The 18,109-nt window shown below is 53.3% G+C and overlaps 1 protein-coding gene across 2 annotated transcripts in view; it reads right to left on the bottom strand.

The window, feature by feature from the left end:
- Window positions 1-37: 37 nt before the first annotated feature.
- UNK (unk zinc finger) overlaps window positions 38-18,109 on the bottom strand; it is a 40,862-nt gene continuing 22,790 nt past the window's right edge. Inside the window, exons 2-16 of one of the 2 annotated variants that reach the window (XM_066235177.1) lie at window positions 16,372-16,581; window positions 15,264-15,440; window positions 14,979-15,109; window positions 14,338-14,473; window positions 13,774-13,891; window positions 12,710-12,794; window positions 11,095-11,237; window positions 10,417-10,617; window positions 9,821-9,886; window positions 8,791-8,965; window positions 7,837-7,938; window positions 7,498-7,686; window positions 3,889-4,070; window positions 3,141-3,398; window positions 38-2,306 (exon numbers count right to left, since the gene is read on the bottom strand). In XM_066235177.1, coding sequence (XP_066091274.1) covers window positions 2,151-2,306; window positions 3,141-3,398; window positions 3,889-4,070; window positions 7,498-7,686; window positions 7,837-7,938; window positions 8,791-8,965; window positions 9,821-9,886; window positions 10,417-10,617; window positions 11,095-11,237; window positions 12,710-12,794; window positions 13,774-13,891; window positions 14,338-14,473; window positions 14,979-15,109; window positions 15,264-15,440; window positions 16,372-16,581 — 2,329 coding nt within the window. In that variant the 3' untranslated portion in view covers window positions 38-2,150. The remainder of the gene's footprint in view (window positions 2,307-3,140; window positions 3,399-3,888; window positions 4,071-7,497; window positions 7,687-7,836; window positions 7,939-8,790; window positions 8,966-9,820; window positions 9,887-10,416; window positions 10,618-11,094; window positions 11,238-12,709; window positions 12,795-13,773; window positions 13,892-14,337; window positions 14,474-14,978; window positions 15,110-15,263; window positions 15,441-16,371; window positions 16,582-18,109) is intronic. The other variant, XM_066235178.1, reaches the window with a different exon arrangement.

Below are 18,109 nucleotides of genomic sequence, written 5' to 3'. Positions count from 1 at the left end.
CTGATCCTTACTCCCCCATGTTAGAGCAGGACGGAAGGTTTGGGAGTAACTGATACAGAAGCAGGTGCTGGGGCAGTTGGTATTACTAGTATGTGGCCCAAGGGCTTTGAACAAAACCCTACCGAGCACATCCATTTCTGTGGTTGCTGCCTAGCACTGGAACCCCAGAAGGAGCATCATGAGTGGGGAGCCTTGCAGGGAATTAGGCTGAAGCTAAGTGGCTGCTCTAAACAGCAGGGCTTAGAGTGGGGTCCCAGCCCTGCCTAGGGGGCAGTGACCTGTGCAGTGGGAGTCAGAGCCTGGGGCCCAGTTATAGCTATGTGACCTTTGTCACTTAACCTCTCTGAGCCTGCACATACATGATTAGGGGAGGTCTGAGATAGCTACACAGTCTCTTTCAGCTCTGAGCCCGAGACCCATACAGGAGCCCATTAGCTATGTTTTTTCAAAGCCACCTAATAGGCCAGCTGAGAGCAGGGGAAGGGATGCGTGGCTCAAAGGCTGAGACCCTCAGCCCTCAGCGCAGGGTGGAAAGCAGGACACCTCCTTTGGAGCCCGTGTTTCTCTAATGTTTTTATGAGAAGGCACTAGGGGCCCTGCTGTCTTGGAAAAAACCAACCAGTGGCCACTGTCAATATAGCCCTAAAGAAATGAGTCGTGGAGCTGGGAGGTCTCCACTTCAACCAGAGCACGCTTGGCACAGAGTACTCGATCCCAGAGAGCCCTTAGGTCTCTGCAGCTGCCAGCCACAGCCTGGGGGTGGGGGCATGAACTGTTTCCTTGGCCGGAGCCTCGGCTGGGACAGCTGAGCGGGCCCAGCTCATTGTCAGAGACCTCACCTGAGGCCCTGCTCCACTCCATGCAAACAAGCTACCACTGCAAGTTTATATTTTATTTCCAATAGATTTGGAGCTTTGTTGATTTTTGCATTTTTGTAAAAAAAGTTTTCACTTAATTCATTGAAAGCCCTCCTCCTTGTGCTGAGCCCAAAGGGGCTGGGGCCAAACCCTTTGCAGCTCTCTTGCCCCCCACCCCAGGCACCCTGCGCTGGGAGTGGGTGGCTTCCTTCTACCCGCTCTGCCCTCCCACCCTGCTGCATTTCTCTGTACAGAACAATTTTTAAAATGGAAGCTAAGACACACTATACATTGGACAGGCACGCACACACATGCACACAGGCGTCTGCTCCGAGCAGGGGCAGGACGTCAGCTGCACTCAGAGAGCACCAAGGAATGCATACGCAGCCCCTCCTGCCGAGGAGGGCAGGGCTTAAGCCCCCCTGGTCCTCACAGTCTACAGCTCCTCCCTACCAATTGCCCTGCTAGCTGCCAGAGGGAGGGGGTGAAGAGCAAGAAGGTGGGGAGACTGCTGAAGGCAGCTGGGGAGTAATATAGAAGGCAGTGCCAGCCTGGTAGGTGACCCTGGGGCCAGGAAGGCTGCTCTGGGACCCAGGGGAAAGGACTGAGGCAAACTCCCTGTCTCTGGAACCTGAGGGGTAGACTCCCAGGCCTTGCCCCTCGAGAGGACTTCAAGGGCCTAGGGTTGGGAGCGGGGCTACTTGGGCTCACCAGCCCCGCACTAAACACACATTTGGTAAACTTAGGAGCTAGGCTGGCCTGGACCCTCTCAGGCCTCACAGCTGGGTACCAGGTCTGCCTGGAGCCTCCACAACTGTGGCTCTCGCCCTGGCCTGGGGAGGTGGGGTGAACAGGGCCTACCCTGAAGGCTTATGCCCTACCCATGGCCTCTTCTAGCTTCCCACGCTTCCCTGCTCAAGCCCCAAGAAGTTAAAAATCATTAGTTCCTACATAAAAAAGAGACAGATATAGATTTCCTGTCAAAAGGCTGGTGGGAGGGGAAAGTGGAAAAGGGAGGGAGTGGAGAGGGGGAGGACTGCAAAATAGTTTTTTTTTCTTTTAAAAAGTGCTTGGTTAATCTGTTTTAAAGTGTGTGTCTATATCTATATACAGATATACACACACTGTTCACACACTGGCTGCCCACGCATACCTGCATACATACAGAAATGTATACATATACATAATCATATACATACACATATACATACATACATACATACATATATATATATACACTTTTAAAAGTTCTAGGTGGGAAGATGTGAGCCAGGCTGGGCTGGGCCTGCAAGGTCACGACTGGAGGGTGTGAGTGTGGCCCGGCTGGCAGACAGGGCACTCACTGCCCTTGGCACACAGCTCGCACAGGACAGTGTGTTGGCACGGCAGCACTGCTCGGGTCTGCTCCTGACACTTAAGGCATTTCACCGACTGCATGTGGAACACGGCCTGCGGGGAAATTGACACTGGTCACTGGCCTGGTCTCCAAGGCTGGCATGGCCCTGGGTCAGACAAGTCCCTCAACTCTTACTTTAGCCCCCCTGGGATGAGGAAACGGAAGTACAGAGCTCAAGGGTCATGCTCGCAGACCCCAGCTGACAAGTGAGAGAGCAAGATTAGATTCAGGCCGATGACCTCAAACCTCCCAATTTCTGCTTTAGGCTTTGGCTGTGGGGAGTCAGAGCCCGAGGGAGGGAAGGGCCAGGCTGCTCAGCAGCCCCCATCCTGAGGGTTTTTCCTCACACTGATCTTGTAGTGACCATAGGTCACCAAATGAGAACAGTGGGGCGTGGAGAGGGTAGTGGCATGCCTGAGGTTACATGGCCACATGTGGGTCTTTGCTGCCAAAGGCCTATCAAGGAAAGAATTCCTTCTTCTGTGTGAGACTCCCCTGGGCTTCCAGCAGGGCATCTAGGAATGCAGAAAGAGTAGCCCTGGGGACTAACCATTCTGGTATGTCTGTTGGTTCACACAGAGCTCAAAGGTGGAAAATTAGGATGTGACTTAGGGCCCAGGCATACTAATACAGCTCAGGTTGGTGCCTATCCTTAAATATGCTGGGGTGGGCATGGACCCACCTCCCACTTTCTCATCTTCCCAAGTGAGCAACATTTTCTTCCTAGCTCCCCTCCAGCAGGCCAGCATCTTGTGTTGGCCCAGCTGCTGGGCAGAGGCTCTCAGGAGGGTGGCCATCCCTGGAGCAGTATGGACCCACCAGAGTCCAAACACTGGCTATGGCTACTTCTACCCCTACCCAGTGCTCCCCTAACCTCCTGGGCTGACCTTGTCCACTTGCTCCAGGCGGGCCCGCAGCTGCTTTTGGAGGGAGTAGAGGGTGGAGAGTGAGAGGGCCTCCAGGTCTGAGAAGGTGGGCAGGGCCTGTGGGTCGGGCCCTGAGTGCAGTTGCTCCAGCTCCTCCTGCAGCTTCTTCACCTGCACCTCTAGCGCGTCCCGTTGCTCGCGGGCCAGCTCGCACTCGGCACTTGCTATGCTGGCCCGCTCACCAGCTTCCTCTGCCTCCTTCTTCCAGGCATCACAAGCCTGTGGGCCAAACATGCACCAACTCATCACAATGGCCCGGCCCCCTGCCCCCACCCCCTGAAAGTGTATTATCTGGGAGCCTGTATAAGCCACTGTGGCTGCAGGACCTGCTGGGAGCTGGGTCAGCTGTCTGGGGAGGGGCAGGGAGGAAGCCTGCAGAAAAGAAAGGTCTCAGGACCTGCGAGACCCTCTGTGAGCAGCGAAGGGGGCTGGGCCAGCACAGCTGTCCCTGAACAGAGGGCTCGTCTCAGAACCTGAGCCCTGGAGAGCCAGGGCTTCTTGGAAGAGGCAAGCAGTGCTCTGGGACCAGATCACATAAACAGCTCATAGAGTTCCAGGTCTGGGACCCCAGTCACCCCAAGAGCCTGATAGGGGGAAAGAGAATACAACTGAGTTTCTGCTGTTTGCCAGGATCCCTGGCCTCCTCCACCCCGTGCCCTGTGTAAAAGGGGCATGAGCTCTGGAGAGGGTGGGCGTGGGGTTTCAGTACCTGCTTGGCCTGCTTCCAGGACTCTTCCCACTGCTTGATGGTGCCATTTGCTTCATCTAGCTCTTGCCGGAGCCGGGCCAGCTCAGCAGCCCCAGGCCCTGACAGGAAGGCAGGAGAAGTGCCTGGGGAGAAGCTTCCAGAGGCAAAGTGCTCCCAGATGCTGCTGTTCATCCCGTTCAGACCTGCACCAGGAAGGGGAGGAAGGTCAGCACTCTGGAAGGCCCTGCCCAGGGCTTCCAGGGGCTACTGTGCCAGGCTCAAGCAGTGTAGAGCCTGAGAATCTGGCAGGGACATGTAGTTGCTGCAGCTGAATGAGACCTATTATGCTGCCACCTGCTACCTATCAGCTGCCATTTAAATTTAAAGCCTCAATATCCTCCTCTGTAAAATGGGGTAATTCACAGACTTATGGAGTGCTGTGAAGGTAATTTGTGATAGTGACTTTAGGCTAGAAAGGGAGCCTTCTTTTTTTTTTTTTTTTAATTTTTTCTTTTTTCTTTTCATTTTTCTGAAGCTGGAAACAGGGAGAGACAGTCAGACAGACTCCTGCATGCGCCCGACCGGGATCCACCCGGCACGCCCACCATGGGGCGACACTCTGCCCACCAGGGGGCGATGCTCTGCCCATCCTGGGCGTCACCATGTTGCGACCAGAGCCACTCTAGCGCCTGAGGCAGAGGCCACAGAGCCATCCCCAGCGCCCGGGACATCTTTGCTCCAATGGAGCCTTGGCTGCGGGAGGGGAAGAGAGAGACAGAGAGGAAAGCGCGGTGGAGGGGTGGAGAAGCAAATGGGCGCTTCTCCTGTGTGCCCTGGCCGGGAATCGAACCCGGGTCCTCCGCACGCTAGGTCGACGCTCTACCACTGAGCCAACCGACCAGGGCTGAAAGGGAGCCTTCTTGCCTGACCTGTGGTGGCGCAGTGGATAACGTGTCGACCTGGAAGTGCTGAGGTCGCCGGTTCGAAACCCTGGGCTTGCCTGGTCAAGGCACATATGGGAGTTGATGCTTCCAGCTCCTCCCCCCTTCTCTCTCTCTGTCTCTCTCTCTCTCCTCTCTAAAAATAAATTAAAAAATTAAAAAAAAAAAAAAAAAAAAAAAAAAGAAGGGAGCCTTCTTGGAGTGGGGCTTAAGAGTTGGTTCAGGAGAAAAGACAGACCAGCGTAGCCCAATAACAGCAGAGCTGGAGCAGAAAGAGCTCTGGGAGCCCAGGTCCAATCTTCTGTGTTACGACAGGAAGTGGCTGAGCCAGTACAATTAAGCTGTCAGACTCCCACGGCCTCCTCTTGCTAGTCCTCTACATTGCATGCTCATGCACCCCCCACTCACTCATGCACCAGACATTGGCTGACACCCTGTGTGCCCCTGCTCTGTGGCTCTCGGGGCAACCTGTCTTCCAGAGCAGAACCGTATCCACCTCTGGGCTCATTCTGCCCACTATATTGTTCTAGTGTTTTCTTTCTGGCTTCCTTTCCCACTAATCCAGCCAGGATGTTCCAGAACCAAAAGGATTTAAGACAGTGTTGCCTAAACAACACCAGCGCACCCAACAATATGATGGACATGGTCCTGTGTGGAGATCCTGTGGTGTGTGCCGCCTTTGAGCCCATCTGCCCTGGCCCGGGGGGAAACCCAGGATCCCTGTACTGACACTGTCCCAGCAGCAAAATCTGCCTGCACACCTCTACTCCACACTTGGGTGGCATCTGCTCTCTTGGGGAGGAGCCACTCCTGAGAGGTCCCTCTACTATTCTGAACCCTAGCCCCAGCCCTCTGACTCCACACAACAGTTCTAAGTATGATCTAATTAATGTCTGTCCCCGCTGCCTTCCCCAGAGATGATGGCACCAGGCCAGCAGGAATTACTGAGCTCACATTGTACCTATAAAATTGCTCAATAACCACATGGGGAAGGAATGGATGTGTGGCCAGGAAGCAGAACTACTGGCCTCCAGAATATGGAACAAGTCTGATAAATATAAGACTAAGCATCTGAACCTGACAGCATCAACACAGAACAGAAAAGACACCTTGTAAACTGGAAAGTGCTCAAGGATATAAAGGATAGCACAGGGAATGTAGTAATACTGTAATAACCACTTGATCAGGTGGTGGCGCAGTGGATAGAGCATCAGACTGGGATGTGGAGGACCCAGGTTCAAGACCCCGAGGTCACCAGCTTGAGCGTGGATTCATCTGGTTTGAGCAAAAAGCTCACCAGCTTGGACCCAAGGTCGCTGGCTCGAGCAAGGGGTTACTTGGTCTGCTGAAGGCCTATGGTCAAGGCACATATGAGGAAGCAATCAATGAACAACTAAGGTGTCGCAATGAAAAACTGATGTTGATGCTTCTCATCTCTGTCTTCTCATCTCTGTTCCTGTCTGTCTGTCCCTATCTATCCCTCTTTCTGACTCTTCTCTCTGTCCCTGAAAAAAAAAAAAACTGTAATAACTAGGTATGCTGCCAATACTTTGTAAAGTATAGGATTCTCTAATCACTACGATATGCTGTACACCTGAAACTAATACAAAATATCAAATGTAAACGGTATTTGAAAAATATAAAGAGAGAGTGAGAGAAAGAAAAAGAAGAAGAAAAAAAAAGAAAAGAAAGAAGGAAAGAAAAAAAGAAAGCAAAGGTGTGAAGAAATCACCATGCTGCCCTAATATATGGAGATTAGGGAAGGTCCCAAACCTGGCCCAAGGGCAGATTGATGGCTCAGTGTGACCAATGCCCTCTGGGGAGCGGATTTTTGAGCTTCTTGATTAGCTGCAGGGGGCAGGGAAGTAAGAGCAGCTACTGTTTACAGAGAGGAAGCAGGTTGGGTGCTGTGCTGTTTTACTGTTACCTTGGTGAATATTCACACCAGCCCCGGCATACAAGAGATGAGAACCCTGCACATGGTAGCTACCAGATCTTGCAGGTCTGCACACCACGCCTCTCTGCTGCCCTCCAGAACTCCCAGTCCAGCCAACAGCCTCAGGGCTGGAGCTGGGTCTCCCTGGTGCCTCTGCCTACTAGGAAGGCTACCCTGAGCTCAGGCTGAGATGTTCAGACCTCTCCCTTGACCTCCTGTGAACTTGGCTGTTGCAATCCACCCCTGGGAGCTCTGGGTACATGAGCAGAACCAGGTCCTGACAGCTCTAAGCCATTACTTACTGTGCACTAGCCCTGTCTTCTTTCTTGCTTCATTTAAGCCTCACAATCACCTTATGACGTGGGTGCAGCCGTTATTCCCACTTTATAGCAGAAGAAACTAAGACAGAAAGGCTGTCACTTGTCTAGGATCACACAGTTGAGGGAATTGTGAGACAGGGACCTGACTCACCTCCAGCCCCAGAACCTCTGCTCTAACCTCTGCTCTGCACTGCCTCTAGCCGTGGACACAGAGCCCAAAAGACACTTTCCAAAAGGCCAGGTCTCAGTGGATAAAGCATCGATCTGGAACACTGAGGTCGCCAGTTCAAAATCCTGGGCTTGCCTGGTCAAGGCACATATTGGAGTTGATGCTTCCTGCTCCTCCCCCTTCTTTCTCTCTCCTCTCTAAAATGAATAATAAAAAAAAAAGTCTCAAAAGCCCCAGTCTCAAGTGAGCCACATCTCTTCTTACCCAAAGATCCATGTGATGCTGAGGTTCCCAAAAACGTGTTTTCTGCCTGGCTCAGGTGGCCCTGGGGCTGTTGCAGGAAATGTGAGGAGAGACTAACAGGAGGGGATGGGGATGCTGAGTGGAAGGAGGCAGAGCTGCCCAAGGAGCCAGGGATGTTCACGGGTGCAGAGCTCTGCAGCAAATTGCCACCTGCAAGAGAGGCCCAGGAAAACAGGCCAAGTGAGGGCAGGGTGCCACGTGGGGCCACACCAAACAGGGGTCTGCTCTGTCTGCCCAGCCCAGGCCAGATAGACCCCTAGGAGCCCTCCCACCACACCTGGCCCACCCATAGCCCAGTACCGATGGTGATGTTGCCCGGGTGAGGCACTGTGCTGTTATCGAAAGTCTTCTCTAGGGCAGCCACCCCAAACTCATTCAGGTCCAGGTCATCCAGGGCAGACTCTAATGATAGAGCAGTCACAGGTTCTGAGCCTCCCAGCCTCCCAAGGGGCATGCAGTCCAAAGCTCCAGGCCTTGCCTCTTAGACCAACCTGTCCTTGACTACCTCACTGCCCACCCTGCCTCATCTGCCTGCCTCCTCCCTTGAGTCTCTGCCTGTGCTGGGGCTGCTTCTCTGACACAGTGACCCCTAATGCTGTCTGCCTAGCCAAGTCCAACTCAAATGTCTCTGAAGCCGCCTTTGATATCCCCAGGGGAAATCAAGTCCTAGTCCAGGGTTCCTGCCTTGGACAGAGGCACTGTCTTCTGATGTTATGATTCGTATGTCTCCCTCCAGGAGCTCACTAAAGCCAGGCTTGGCTCTGGGCCTTCAGTGGCTGATGCACACTGCCCTCTGTGGAACTGGACCACGAGGTGGGAACAGTGTCCCTCCCTGAAGTCAAGAGCATGTTTGCAACCCCAGTCTTTGCACTAGGGCCTGGCACAAAGTTGTGCCTATAAATGACTGCTAAAAGAGAAAAAAAGTGACTTCTAATGACCAGGACAGCTGTGCAGGTTGTTAACTGCACTAGGAAACCTAGTTGAGGGAATGGATGCAAACTGAGGATGTTCTGTCGTGGAATGATAGTGACTTGCCCAGGGGAAGAGGCATCTCTAATTTAATATAAGGGATAGTCTTGGCCCTACACCTTGGGTTTGTTTCCTCTTTAGCTCAAAGGCCCAGAGTGCTACCCTGACTCCCCTCAGTCAGATGTCTAAAGTAACCAGTATGCTGGTTTGAGTCTCACTCCCAAGACCTAGTGTCTCTGACTCCAGACCCAGTCCTGGACTTGGCAACAGAAATGACCTAATTACCTATGACAGACTCTACCGTGTCGCTGGTGGGATAGAAGGGCAGAGCATTTGCATTCATGCCAGGAACGCTGCTGGAGCCCGCGGGGCTAGGGGGGGTAGCTGCCAGGCTGGAGGTGATACTAGAAGAGATGCTTGAAGTCAGGGGGCTGCCCACGGGGAGGATGCCCAGCATGTCCTGCAATGAGAGAGTGAGGAGAGGCTATGGGATGCCCGCCCAGGAGGCCATGGCCAGAGGCTAGAGAAGGAAACTGGGTGGGGTAGAAGGAAATGGGCATTACAGCCCTCATCTGTTGCCCCCTTGCTCTGATGGGGCCCCACCCTCTCAACACCTAGTCAAGAAGCTGGAGTTGGAGGTGTGTGGCTTGGAGGCAGCAAGGCCCACCCAACCCTACAATCCTGCATAGGGGAAGGTAGAAGTGAGGTCAGTGCCTGGCACCATATAGACCAGGGGTCCCCAAACTACGGCCTGCGGGCCACATGTGGCCCCCTGAGGCCATTTATCCGGCCCCCACTGCACTTCCGGAAGGGGCACCTCTTTCATTGGTGGTCAGTGAAAGGAGCACATTGACCATCTCATTAGCCAAAAGCAGGCCCATAGTTCCCATTGAAATACTGGTCAGTTTCTTGATTTAAATTTACTTGTTTTTTATTTTAAATATTGTATTTGTTCCCATTTTGTTTTTTTACTTTAAAATAAGATATGTGCAGTGTACATAGGGATTTGTTCATAGTTTTCTTTATAGTCCGGCCCTCCAACGGTCTGAGGGACAGTGAACTGGCCCCCTGTGTAAAAAGTTTGGGGACCCCTGATATAGACACTCAATATTTTCTTTATTAACATTTAATGAGAGTCTAGGAGGTGAGGGGCTCCAGGGCCTGACCCCATCCTCTCTGGATTGGGGCTAGGGCCCACTTTCGTCCTGCCCTCTGCTTTGTTGGGAAAGCATACCTCCCACTCTCTGCAGCCTCCTGGGGCTGTAGACCTGTCCTGTCCACAGCAGGTGCTAGAAGCAGGCTGAGAGTTCAGTACCTGTTTGGGCTGAAGCAGAGACTGCTCTTGACTCCTGGGCTCTAGCGAGTGGGGTTTTAACTTGGCCTGAGAGAGAAAGGTCAGAGTGCAGGAGATGAATGTGGTACGAGTCCAGGAGTCCCCCCAAGCATCATCAACCTGCCATGGCTCACCGAGGCTGCAGGTACCAGGGCCAGGTTGAGGGTAAAGACCTGTAACCCCCTTACACCCCGCTCTCCCTTTACACTCTTAAGCCTTTCCCTACCCTAGGAGTAAAAGGGGGTGCTCCTCTCCTCCCAGGTGACTCCAAGCCTCAAAGTTCAGTTATGAACTGCTTCTGTCATGCTCCCCAAGGCCCTGCCATGTCAAGGCAGCATCGGGCAGAAGACCCAGGCTGCATCCCTGTTCCTCTATTAGCAGCTCTGTGACACTGGGAAGGGTGCTCAGTCTCTCTAGCCTTCCTGTCTTCATCTGTAAAACAGGACAGCCTTACTCACTCTGCTCAGGCTTGAGGAGGCTGAGGACAGAGCTTCCTAGCTCCAGGTTATGCTACCCATTCCAGGGCACCCCTCCATGGAGAAGGCTAACCTCTCTGGGCTGACCTTCTCATCCCTTACCTGGCATTTGAAATTTTTCAGGAACTCAGCTCCCACCTGGTCTTCCCTCTCGAAGCCAGGAGCCTTCTTATAGCTGCCAGGGGCAAGGCCAGACTCCCCAGGGAAGACAGTGCCTTCCAGGTTTGAGGGCTTCCTCATGGAGCCCGGGGGGGAGCCACAGAGATTAGATGGGCTGCTGAGGCTGCTGCTTCTACAAAGGAGCTGCAGAGAAGGGAGTGGGCTGGTGGGTAAAATGTAGGCTGGGGCACAGGGCCTGACCCCATCAGAATGCCCTCCAGCCCCTCCTCAAAGGAAGATTCTTCAGCAGGGGGCTCACTTCCATTTCCATCTACCAATGGAAAGCAACCCCCACCCACGAGACCCAGAACCTCATGAGGGAACAGTGTGTGTGTGTGTGTGTGAGAGAGAGAGAGAGAGACACACACACACACACACACACACACACACAAGGCTCTGTTCTACCAACTCTACCCAGGCTTACTAACACACGCTCTGGGAAACACTAACCCCTACCCACCACCCACTTTTGATAGAGAAAAGAACCCTAGGGCAGAAAGGAAAGAACCCCAAGGCCTACTCCACAAGCACAGGCTGAGGGAGTGGAGTGGGGAGCATGAGAGGCAGGTGCTGGCTCCTAGGTAGGTGTGGTGCCCACCCACCCCCTGGACAGGCACGTACGGCGCTGAGGTCAGGGGCATGCGGGCTGGAGGGGCTCACGGGCACTGAGTCTCCAGCAGCAGATGGCATGTACAAGACAGGTCCCGGCTGAGTGGGACTAGACATAGCTGAGGAAGGCTGCAGGTCATCATTGAGGGGTGGCTCTGCAAGAGACAGTGTCAGGGTGTCAGCAGACTCCTAAGCCAGAAGTGCATCTGGGTCTCTTTCAAAGGACTATGCATCCCCTGTACATAGAGGGAAGGGTCCTACCTTATTTCTATTAATACCATGTGCTAAGCACTTACTAGGTGCCAGGCAAGTTGTATTAATTGTGAATCTTCACAATGACTGTAAGACATAAGTAATATTATGGTCTATACTTTACAGATAAAGAAACTGAGGCTCAGAGAGGCAAGGTCAAGACTCCCAAGGTGACAGAGCTAGGAAACAAGAGCTGGAATGAGAACCTCAATTTGTAAGACTCCAAAGCCTGAGCCGTAAATCAGGTCTCTGTGCTGCCCCCGTTGGGATAGTGCCCAAGGATAAGGCCCACCTCTGTGCTAAGAATATGCATCCCTCTCCCAAGGCTGTGAGTGTATTTTTCACTCCAATCCCCGAGAGAAGGTGTGAGCTGGGGAAGAGGTGAAGGACAGCCAGCATGGGGACTCAGGTGGTCACAGGTTGTAACTTGAGCTCCGTCTGAGATTGGCAGTAGTGGTCTGGAGTGCAGTGTGGAGAGCTGAGCTGCCCTGTCTGATGCGGTGGCCCGAAGCCACATGTGGCTGGTAAACACTTGGAACATGGGTGCTCTGAACTGAAATGTGCAGCAACCATTCAAATACATACTTCCAATGACAGTTTGAAAAAAACAGTAAGATATCTTGATGATTTTCTTACATGGATTATTTTTGAAATGATATTTTATAATGGATTAAATAAAAATATAGTGTTCAAATTAATTTAACCTGTTTCTTTTGCTTCATTTAGAATATCTAGCCCTGGCCGGTTGGCTCAGCGGTAGAGCGTCGGCCTAGCGTGCGGAGGACCCGGGTTCGATTCCCGGCCAGGGCACACAGGAGAAGCGCCCATTTGCTTCTCCACCCCTCCGCCGCGCTTTCCTCTCTGTCTCTCTCTTCCCCTCCCGCAGCCGAGGCTCCATTGGAGCAAAGACGGCCCGGGCGCTGGGGATGGCTCTGTGGCCTCTGCCTCAGGCGCTAGAGTGGCTCTGGTTGCAACATGGCGACGCCCAGGATGGGCAGAGCATCGCCCCTGGTGGGCGTGCCGGGTGGATCCCGGTCGGGCGCATGCGGGAGTCTGTCTGACTGTCTCTCCCTGTTTCCAGCTTCAGAAAAATGAAAAAAATAAAAAAATAAAAAAATAAAATAAAAATAAAATATCTAAAATGACGTAAGGGAGTTGCCCGATATCTTGATAGGACAGCTCTGCTCTGGGCAGGGCTCAGCAGCACAGAATGCCATGTTCAATTAGTGATGCCTGCCACCAGTGTGGCATGGGATGGTTCCTGAGATCTGCCTTGTAGACTCTGGGAGGGTGCCTCCCCCTGCCTGAGCCTGAGCAGCATGGGGTGAGGGGAGGGTAAAGAGGACACTGCCTCAGGCCAATGAGAGCAGCTTACGTTCTACGTGGGCAAAGGCGCAGAAAGGTCCTCGGGGACAGCTGCCCGATTGTTGCATGTCGTTGCACTTGGTGGATTTATAGATCTGGAGGGACAGGGCAGAGTAGAGGTGGGTCAGGCATGGGCAGAGAGGGACAGGCAGGAATGGGTGCCTTAGTGTACTAATCTCTCTTCTCCTCCCCATTCCACACCATTTCCAGTTCTCCCTACCAACTTCCTTAGTGAAACCCCTGAATCAGACACTGCCGTCCCATTCTGAGGACACCCTTCCTTGTGGAGTCAAAGAACCAACTAGCCCTGATCAACTTCTCAAAGGGATCTTGTCCATGCTGCTCTTCACTCAGGGTCTTGGTGACCTCCAAATGTGCCTCTGGGCATTAGGAGAGCCAAGATTACAGGTAGTACCTGCTCACTCCAAGGCCTGCTCGGTTGAAATTTAGGTTGGGACCTATACTGGGTCTAACTTTCCACCCTGCTGTCCATAGCCCACAAAAGGTGGTCTCTGTCCATGTGTCTATCTTAGGTGTCCTGGTCACCATGGGATGAGGGGAAGGGGCAGCATGTGTCTCTATGTACCTTACACAAGATCTTGACATACTGATATGGCTCAGGGCTACACCAAGGGGCCAGTGGGCTGGGGAACTGCATTAAGGAGGCTGCTTGTTACCCTAAACTCTGGTCTGGAACAAGGTACCTGTTTGGGGCTTTCTTATTTTTTTATCCAGATGTCACTGGATTAAGCACCAGTTCAGTGATGCAAAACCCAGAATGAAAAACAAATAAACAAACAAACAAAAAACCCAGAATGGGCAGGGCATCAGGCCCAGCCATACCCTCTCTGTTAGGAGGCCTGGGGAAACAGACTGGGAACAGAAGGCTACTTGGTGAATGTGGGCTCTGAACAAGGGATGTTGCCAAATTAAGGGGCAAGTCTCCTTTAGGTACTGCCAGTTGGGAGCCTGTGGCTTCAAATTCCTCTTCTAGGGTGGGCCCTGCCTTGCTTCCCAAAGAGACTGCGGACATTCACTTGCCCCTGAAAGGACCGGCCCGCCTCCCAGGCTCACCTCCGGGTGGAACTGCTGCTCCGTGCGGGTGTGGCAGTACTGGCAGACATCCCCATTCTCACACTTGCCAGGGTCTCCCCACTCATCCCCGTGTTTCACGTTTGGACACGGAGACGACCTGGTCAATGAGAGGATGAGGTCACATGGATGCTAGAGGGAGAGGCCAGGATCTGGGGAATGCCACTACAGCCCTGCCCCACAGGGCCAGAGGCAGGCTCTGCTGCTTTGCCCAGCTCTGCTCCCTCAGCCATAGCCTCCCACCAAGTACTATGCAGCCCAAGGACAGCCAGGCTGTAGCCACCACCACACTTTCTATGCCATGGCGTGGCCCTAGCAGATGCTCCTCTGAGTCAGAATTGAAGGGCATCAAAGATGGCTGCACCCCAGCCCCTCCTCATTTCATGAGTGGAGGATCCAGGCAGGCTTCTCATTTTTTTGCTACTCTGACTATTCCTCCTTGTACCTGGGCCTCCCTGCTTTCTGAGAGCAGTGGAAGCAGACCCAGCTGTGCTCCCATCCCTGCCACCCTTCCCTCCCCTGGCTGCCCTGCTTGGGCCAAAGGACCTGTATTTGTGTTTCCGGGGGCTCCGCCGCCGGTCCTTGCTGTTGTGGTAGTATGGACAGGCATAACCCTGGCGGCACAGCCGTGGGGGCTTCTTGCACGGCTCCGTCTTATAGTTCCCCAGCACATAAGCGGTCTCTGCTCAGGGGTCAGAGGAAGAGGTCAGGTGGGGAGGAGAAAGGGGGAAGGAGAAGCCACTGGAAAGGGGTCAAGGAGCTAAGGTATGAGCAAGGCACCCTTTCATGGGCCAGAACTGAGATGACCCAAGACAGAGATGAGGTGAATGCTCTCCTTCACTGGGGATACTCACAGTTCACAAGGTGAGAAGGACACCCTTAGGAGCTTTAAGACTACATGTACTTACATACAAGCACAAGTATGTATGTGTGAAAGCCCCGTGAGAAATCTGGGGTGCATCTAGAATGATGGTTAACAGGACAAGGCGTGCCTGGGGAAACTCCCCTGGATGTGCCCCCAAATGACCAATGACAGGGCTGTGTATGGCTGGATGTAAGGTGGGATGAGGGCTGAGCACCTCCCAGTAGAAGTGGTGTTGAGCCAAGTCCTTAGGACACCTATGGGCAGAAGAGTAAGGACAAATGTCTGGTGGGAGGGGCCTGGCCATTTGTGTGGCCACCATTACCTTGCCACCGTGGCTCTTCACTGAGGATTTTTTCTATCATGGCATGGCTTACAGCCCCCGTGGATTGACCCTCTATGCTTCCTTCCACTGTTGTCTGGCCATTCTGCAAGGCTTCCATGGCCTGGAGCTCCCTGGGAGGAGAGAACAAGACAGAGAGAGCAGGGAAGGGGCATGAGGAGGAAGGAACCAGTGTGCCAGCCCTGCACTCTTAGCTGTGGTACTCGTGTCAGAAGCCAGGCCGCCACCCCAGCCCAAGCCTTCAGTCCAGAGTGGTATCCAGCCCACCTGATGTCATAGACAGGGGAGCGAAGGTCATGAGGCCCATGGGCAAAAGCGCAGTGCAGGCCGTTTTTGGTGCAGTTGCCTTTTGAGTCTGTCTCATGGATGCAGATGCCAGTTTTGTAGTAGCGCAGGTGGTACCTGCGTTCAGTGTCCCCTGTGGTCCTGTGCAGGAATGGGCACCTGAAACGGGGCAGGGGGGGTCACTAATCTGTGCCCCCGGCAGCCTGGGCTACCAGTCCCCACCCTTTCCTTACGACTGGACAGTGCATTGATGGTGGGTCAGGGAGGCCAGCAGTGATAAACCCTGCTGCAATAACAGAACCACCCCCCGTTGCCAGTCTGGTGCTGTAGCCTGAAGGAGACCCGAGAGGGCCTGGCATCCCCCCTTTAGCCTGCTCAGCAAGTCCTCTTGAAGGCTGCCCAGAAGAAAAGCTCTGGGGGGTGGGGCGTGTAGGGGCAGTGTTCCTGGGAGAAGAAATGCTGCCTAGCTCAGGGGTTCTCAGAGGAGTAAAAGGTCTTGTGCCCTAAATGCATCATTAGGCTGGGAAAAAGGTCAGCAAGCCTTGACCTCTGCGAGAGAGAGCAGCTGCAGAAGCTACCTCTACAAGGTTGAAACAAATGACAAACAGGGTAAATAAATGTTCCTTTTCAGTGATGTTCCCTGGTTTGCCACCTCCTTGTCATTTGTGTTGCTTCTTTAGAGAGCATTGTGGTAAAATTTCTAGGGTCAGCACAGTGGAAAACTGGAGATGCTCCTTCTCTGGAAGGAACTGTATGAGATAAGATAGGTGATGGCAGGCTGCAGAGGGTCCTAGTGACCTGCAGGGGACCATGACAGAGGCCCAGGGAGCCACTTTGGTTCAGATATGACCCTTATGCTTAGCAGAAGAAAGTCCTGTGCATGGTTTTCCACAAATGGAAAGGAGAAGCCCCCCACTTCCCGAGGCTGGCAGGATCTGAGCTCAGGTCCAGACCACAGGAAGGAGGGCCAGGTTGCAGCATGCCCCCAAAAGCAGCCTTGGGCTGGTTTCTCAGACTCTGCCTGGCCTATTCTGAGGCATCTGACCCAGAAGACGTGGGCTCCTCTGAGGGCAGGCTGGGGGGCACTCACTCGTCGCCCTCTGGGCAGAGGCCTGTGGCCTCGTCGTACTTGGTGCAGTAGACGTCAGGGCTGTAGTTGAACGTGCCGTCCCGACGGCGGACAGACCGGCGTCGTCGCTGGTTCACAAAGTGCCAGTGGAAGCAGGTGTAGGGCCGATGCTGAGTGCATTTGTGTTGCACAAAGAGTGGGCACTGCTCTGTGCGGAATTCCTTCAGGTACCTGTAGGGAGAGCCCCCACATAAGGTGGGCCAGGAGCAAAGAGTGAAGCCCCTTGTTTTCCAGCAAGAAGTTGGCCATCAAGTCCCCTGAGGGTGCTAGTTTCATGGGGTCACCAGAAGAGGCCCAGAGAAAAGGCTGGACCTCAGCATGTGGATCTCTCCCAATGCCCAGGTACTAAGCCAGCCTGAAGGAAAGAAACCATAAACCCCCAAGGGCCTCAGCTGTCAGCTGTCTGCCATGGTAACCAGTGGAGAGTTTCATCAGTGGCTGGTTCTCTGAGCCCTCCCTGAGGTTTCCCAGCAGAGGGCTGCAAACAAGAGCATAAGGAATCTTCCTCAAACTTCCCGGGGGTTCTCTGCTGCCCAGATCTGCCTGCCAATTCCTGGAGGCCTCACCTGTCCCACGAGCAGTGCTGGGCTCCAGGCTGACAGCCAGGGAGGCTGCTGCTGCTTGGAACTGAAAGCCCAGGTCATAAGGCATCCCTTTTGACTACTGACTCAAATTACTGTCCTGTCTACCTACCTCCTCCCAGAGGCATTTCCTAGCACTACCCAGGTTAAGAAAATCTCTCAGCCCTGCCTGTCCACAGTCATGTCACAAATGACTAACCTGGGGACTAGGGGCTCTGTCCTTTTGGCCTCCTCCCAAACTTTCTCTGTCTTCATTGTTCTGCATGTAATAGCCAAGACATCCCCAAAGCTCCTCTCCCATACATCATCCAGTGGAGGGCCTCAAATTCACTTACCCCCTTACAAAAACACTCTGTCCTTGTTTACTCTATGTTGTCAGGTAGAGGGGTTTCTTAGATTTGCCCGCCACCCCCAACTCAAAGGGAACAGGCAGCAATGCAGTTCCCTGCCCATTCCCTCAAACCCTACACAGGCAACAAACAGTTTGATAGCATCTGATGCCAACAAGGAGGAGGATGCTTCTAGAAGTTGCATAAAGCTGTGTGCAAAAGGAAGTATAGAAGGACAAACAACCTGACCTGAAGCAACGGTCCAGGCTTAGAGCAGCGCCTAGAGCTGGAGGACATGGGACAAAGGCCAGAGAATCCAGCTCATGTCTGGCTCGTGCCAGGATACTTGAAGCCTTACTAGTCTTCACTTACTAGTTAAGTTTTCAGAGTCCTGCTGTTCACTCAGGTCATATTTACTGAGCACCTACTACGTACAGGCATGGTGGTATGCAATGAGGACACTGACAAAGCAGGTCCTTGTCCTTAGAAAGCCCATTTCCATGGGAGAGACACCAGTAACAGATGGAATCAATCAAGTGTGGAAAAGTTATGAAGGAGGCTTGCTCAGGGCTCTTTGGAAAGCCAGAGCAGGATCCTTGAGACAGAGGTACGGGAAAGGGAAGGGGAGGTGCTAGTTAGTGGGTGAAGAATGTGAAAAAAATAGAGTACGTCTGAGTCTATGAGCTCCAAGTACCCCTGCAGGATGGAAGTGGGGTAGGAGAGAAACCAGAAAGGGGCAATGAGATGCAAGAGGATCCAAATTTCAGGGACATCATCGCCAGGTCCCAG

The sequence above is a fragment of the Saccopteryx bilineata genome, chromosome 6, assembly GCF_036850765.1.
Source record: "Saccopteryx bilineata isolate mSacBil1 chromosome 6, mSacBil1_pri_phased_curated, whole genome shotgun sequence".
Classification (NCBI taxonomy): Eukaryota; Metazoa; Chordata; class Mammalia; order Chiroptera; family Emballonuridae; genus Saccopteryx; species Saccopteryx bilineata.
This window is presented reverse-complemented; position numbering and strand designations above follow the sequence as displayed.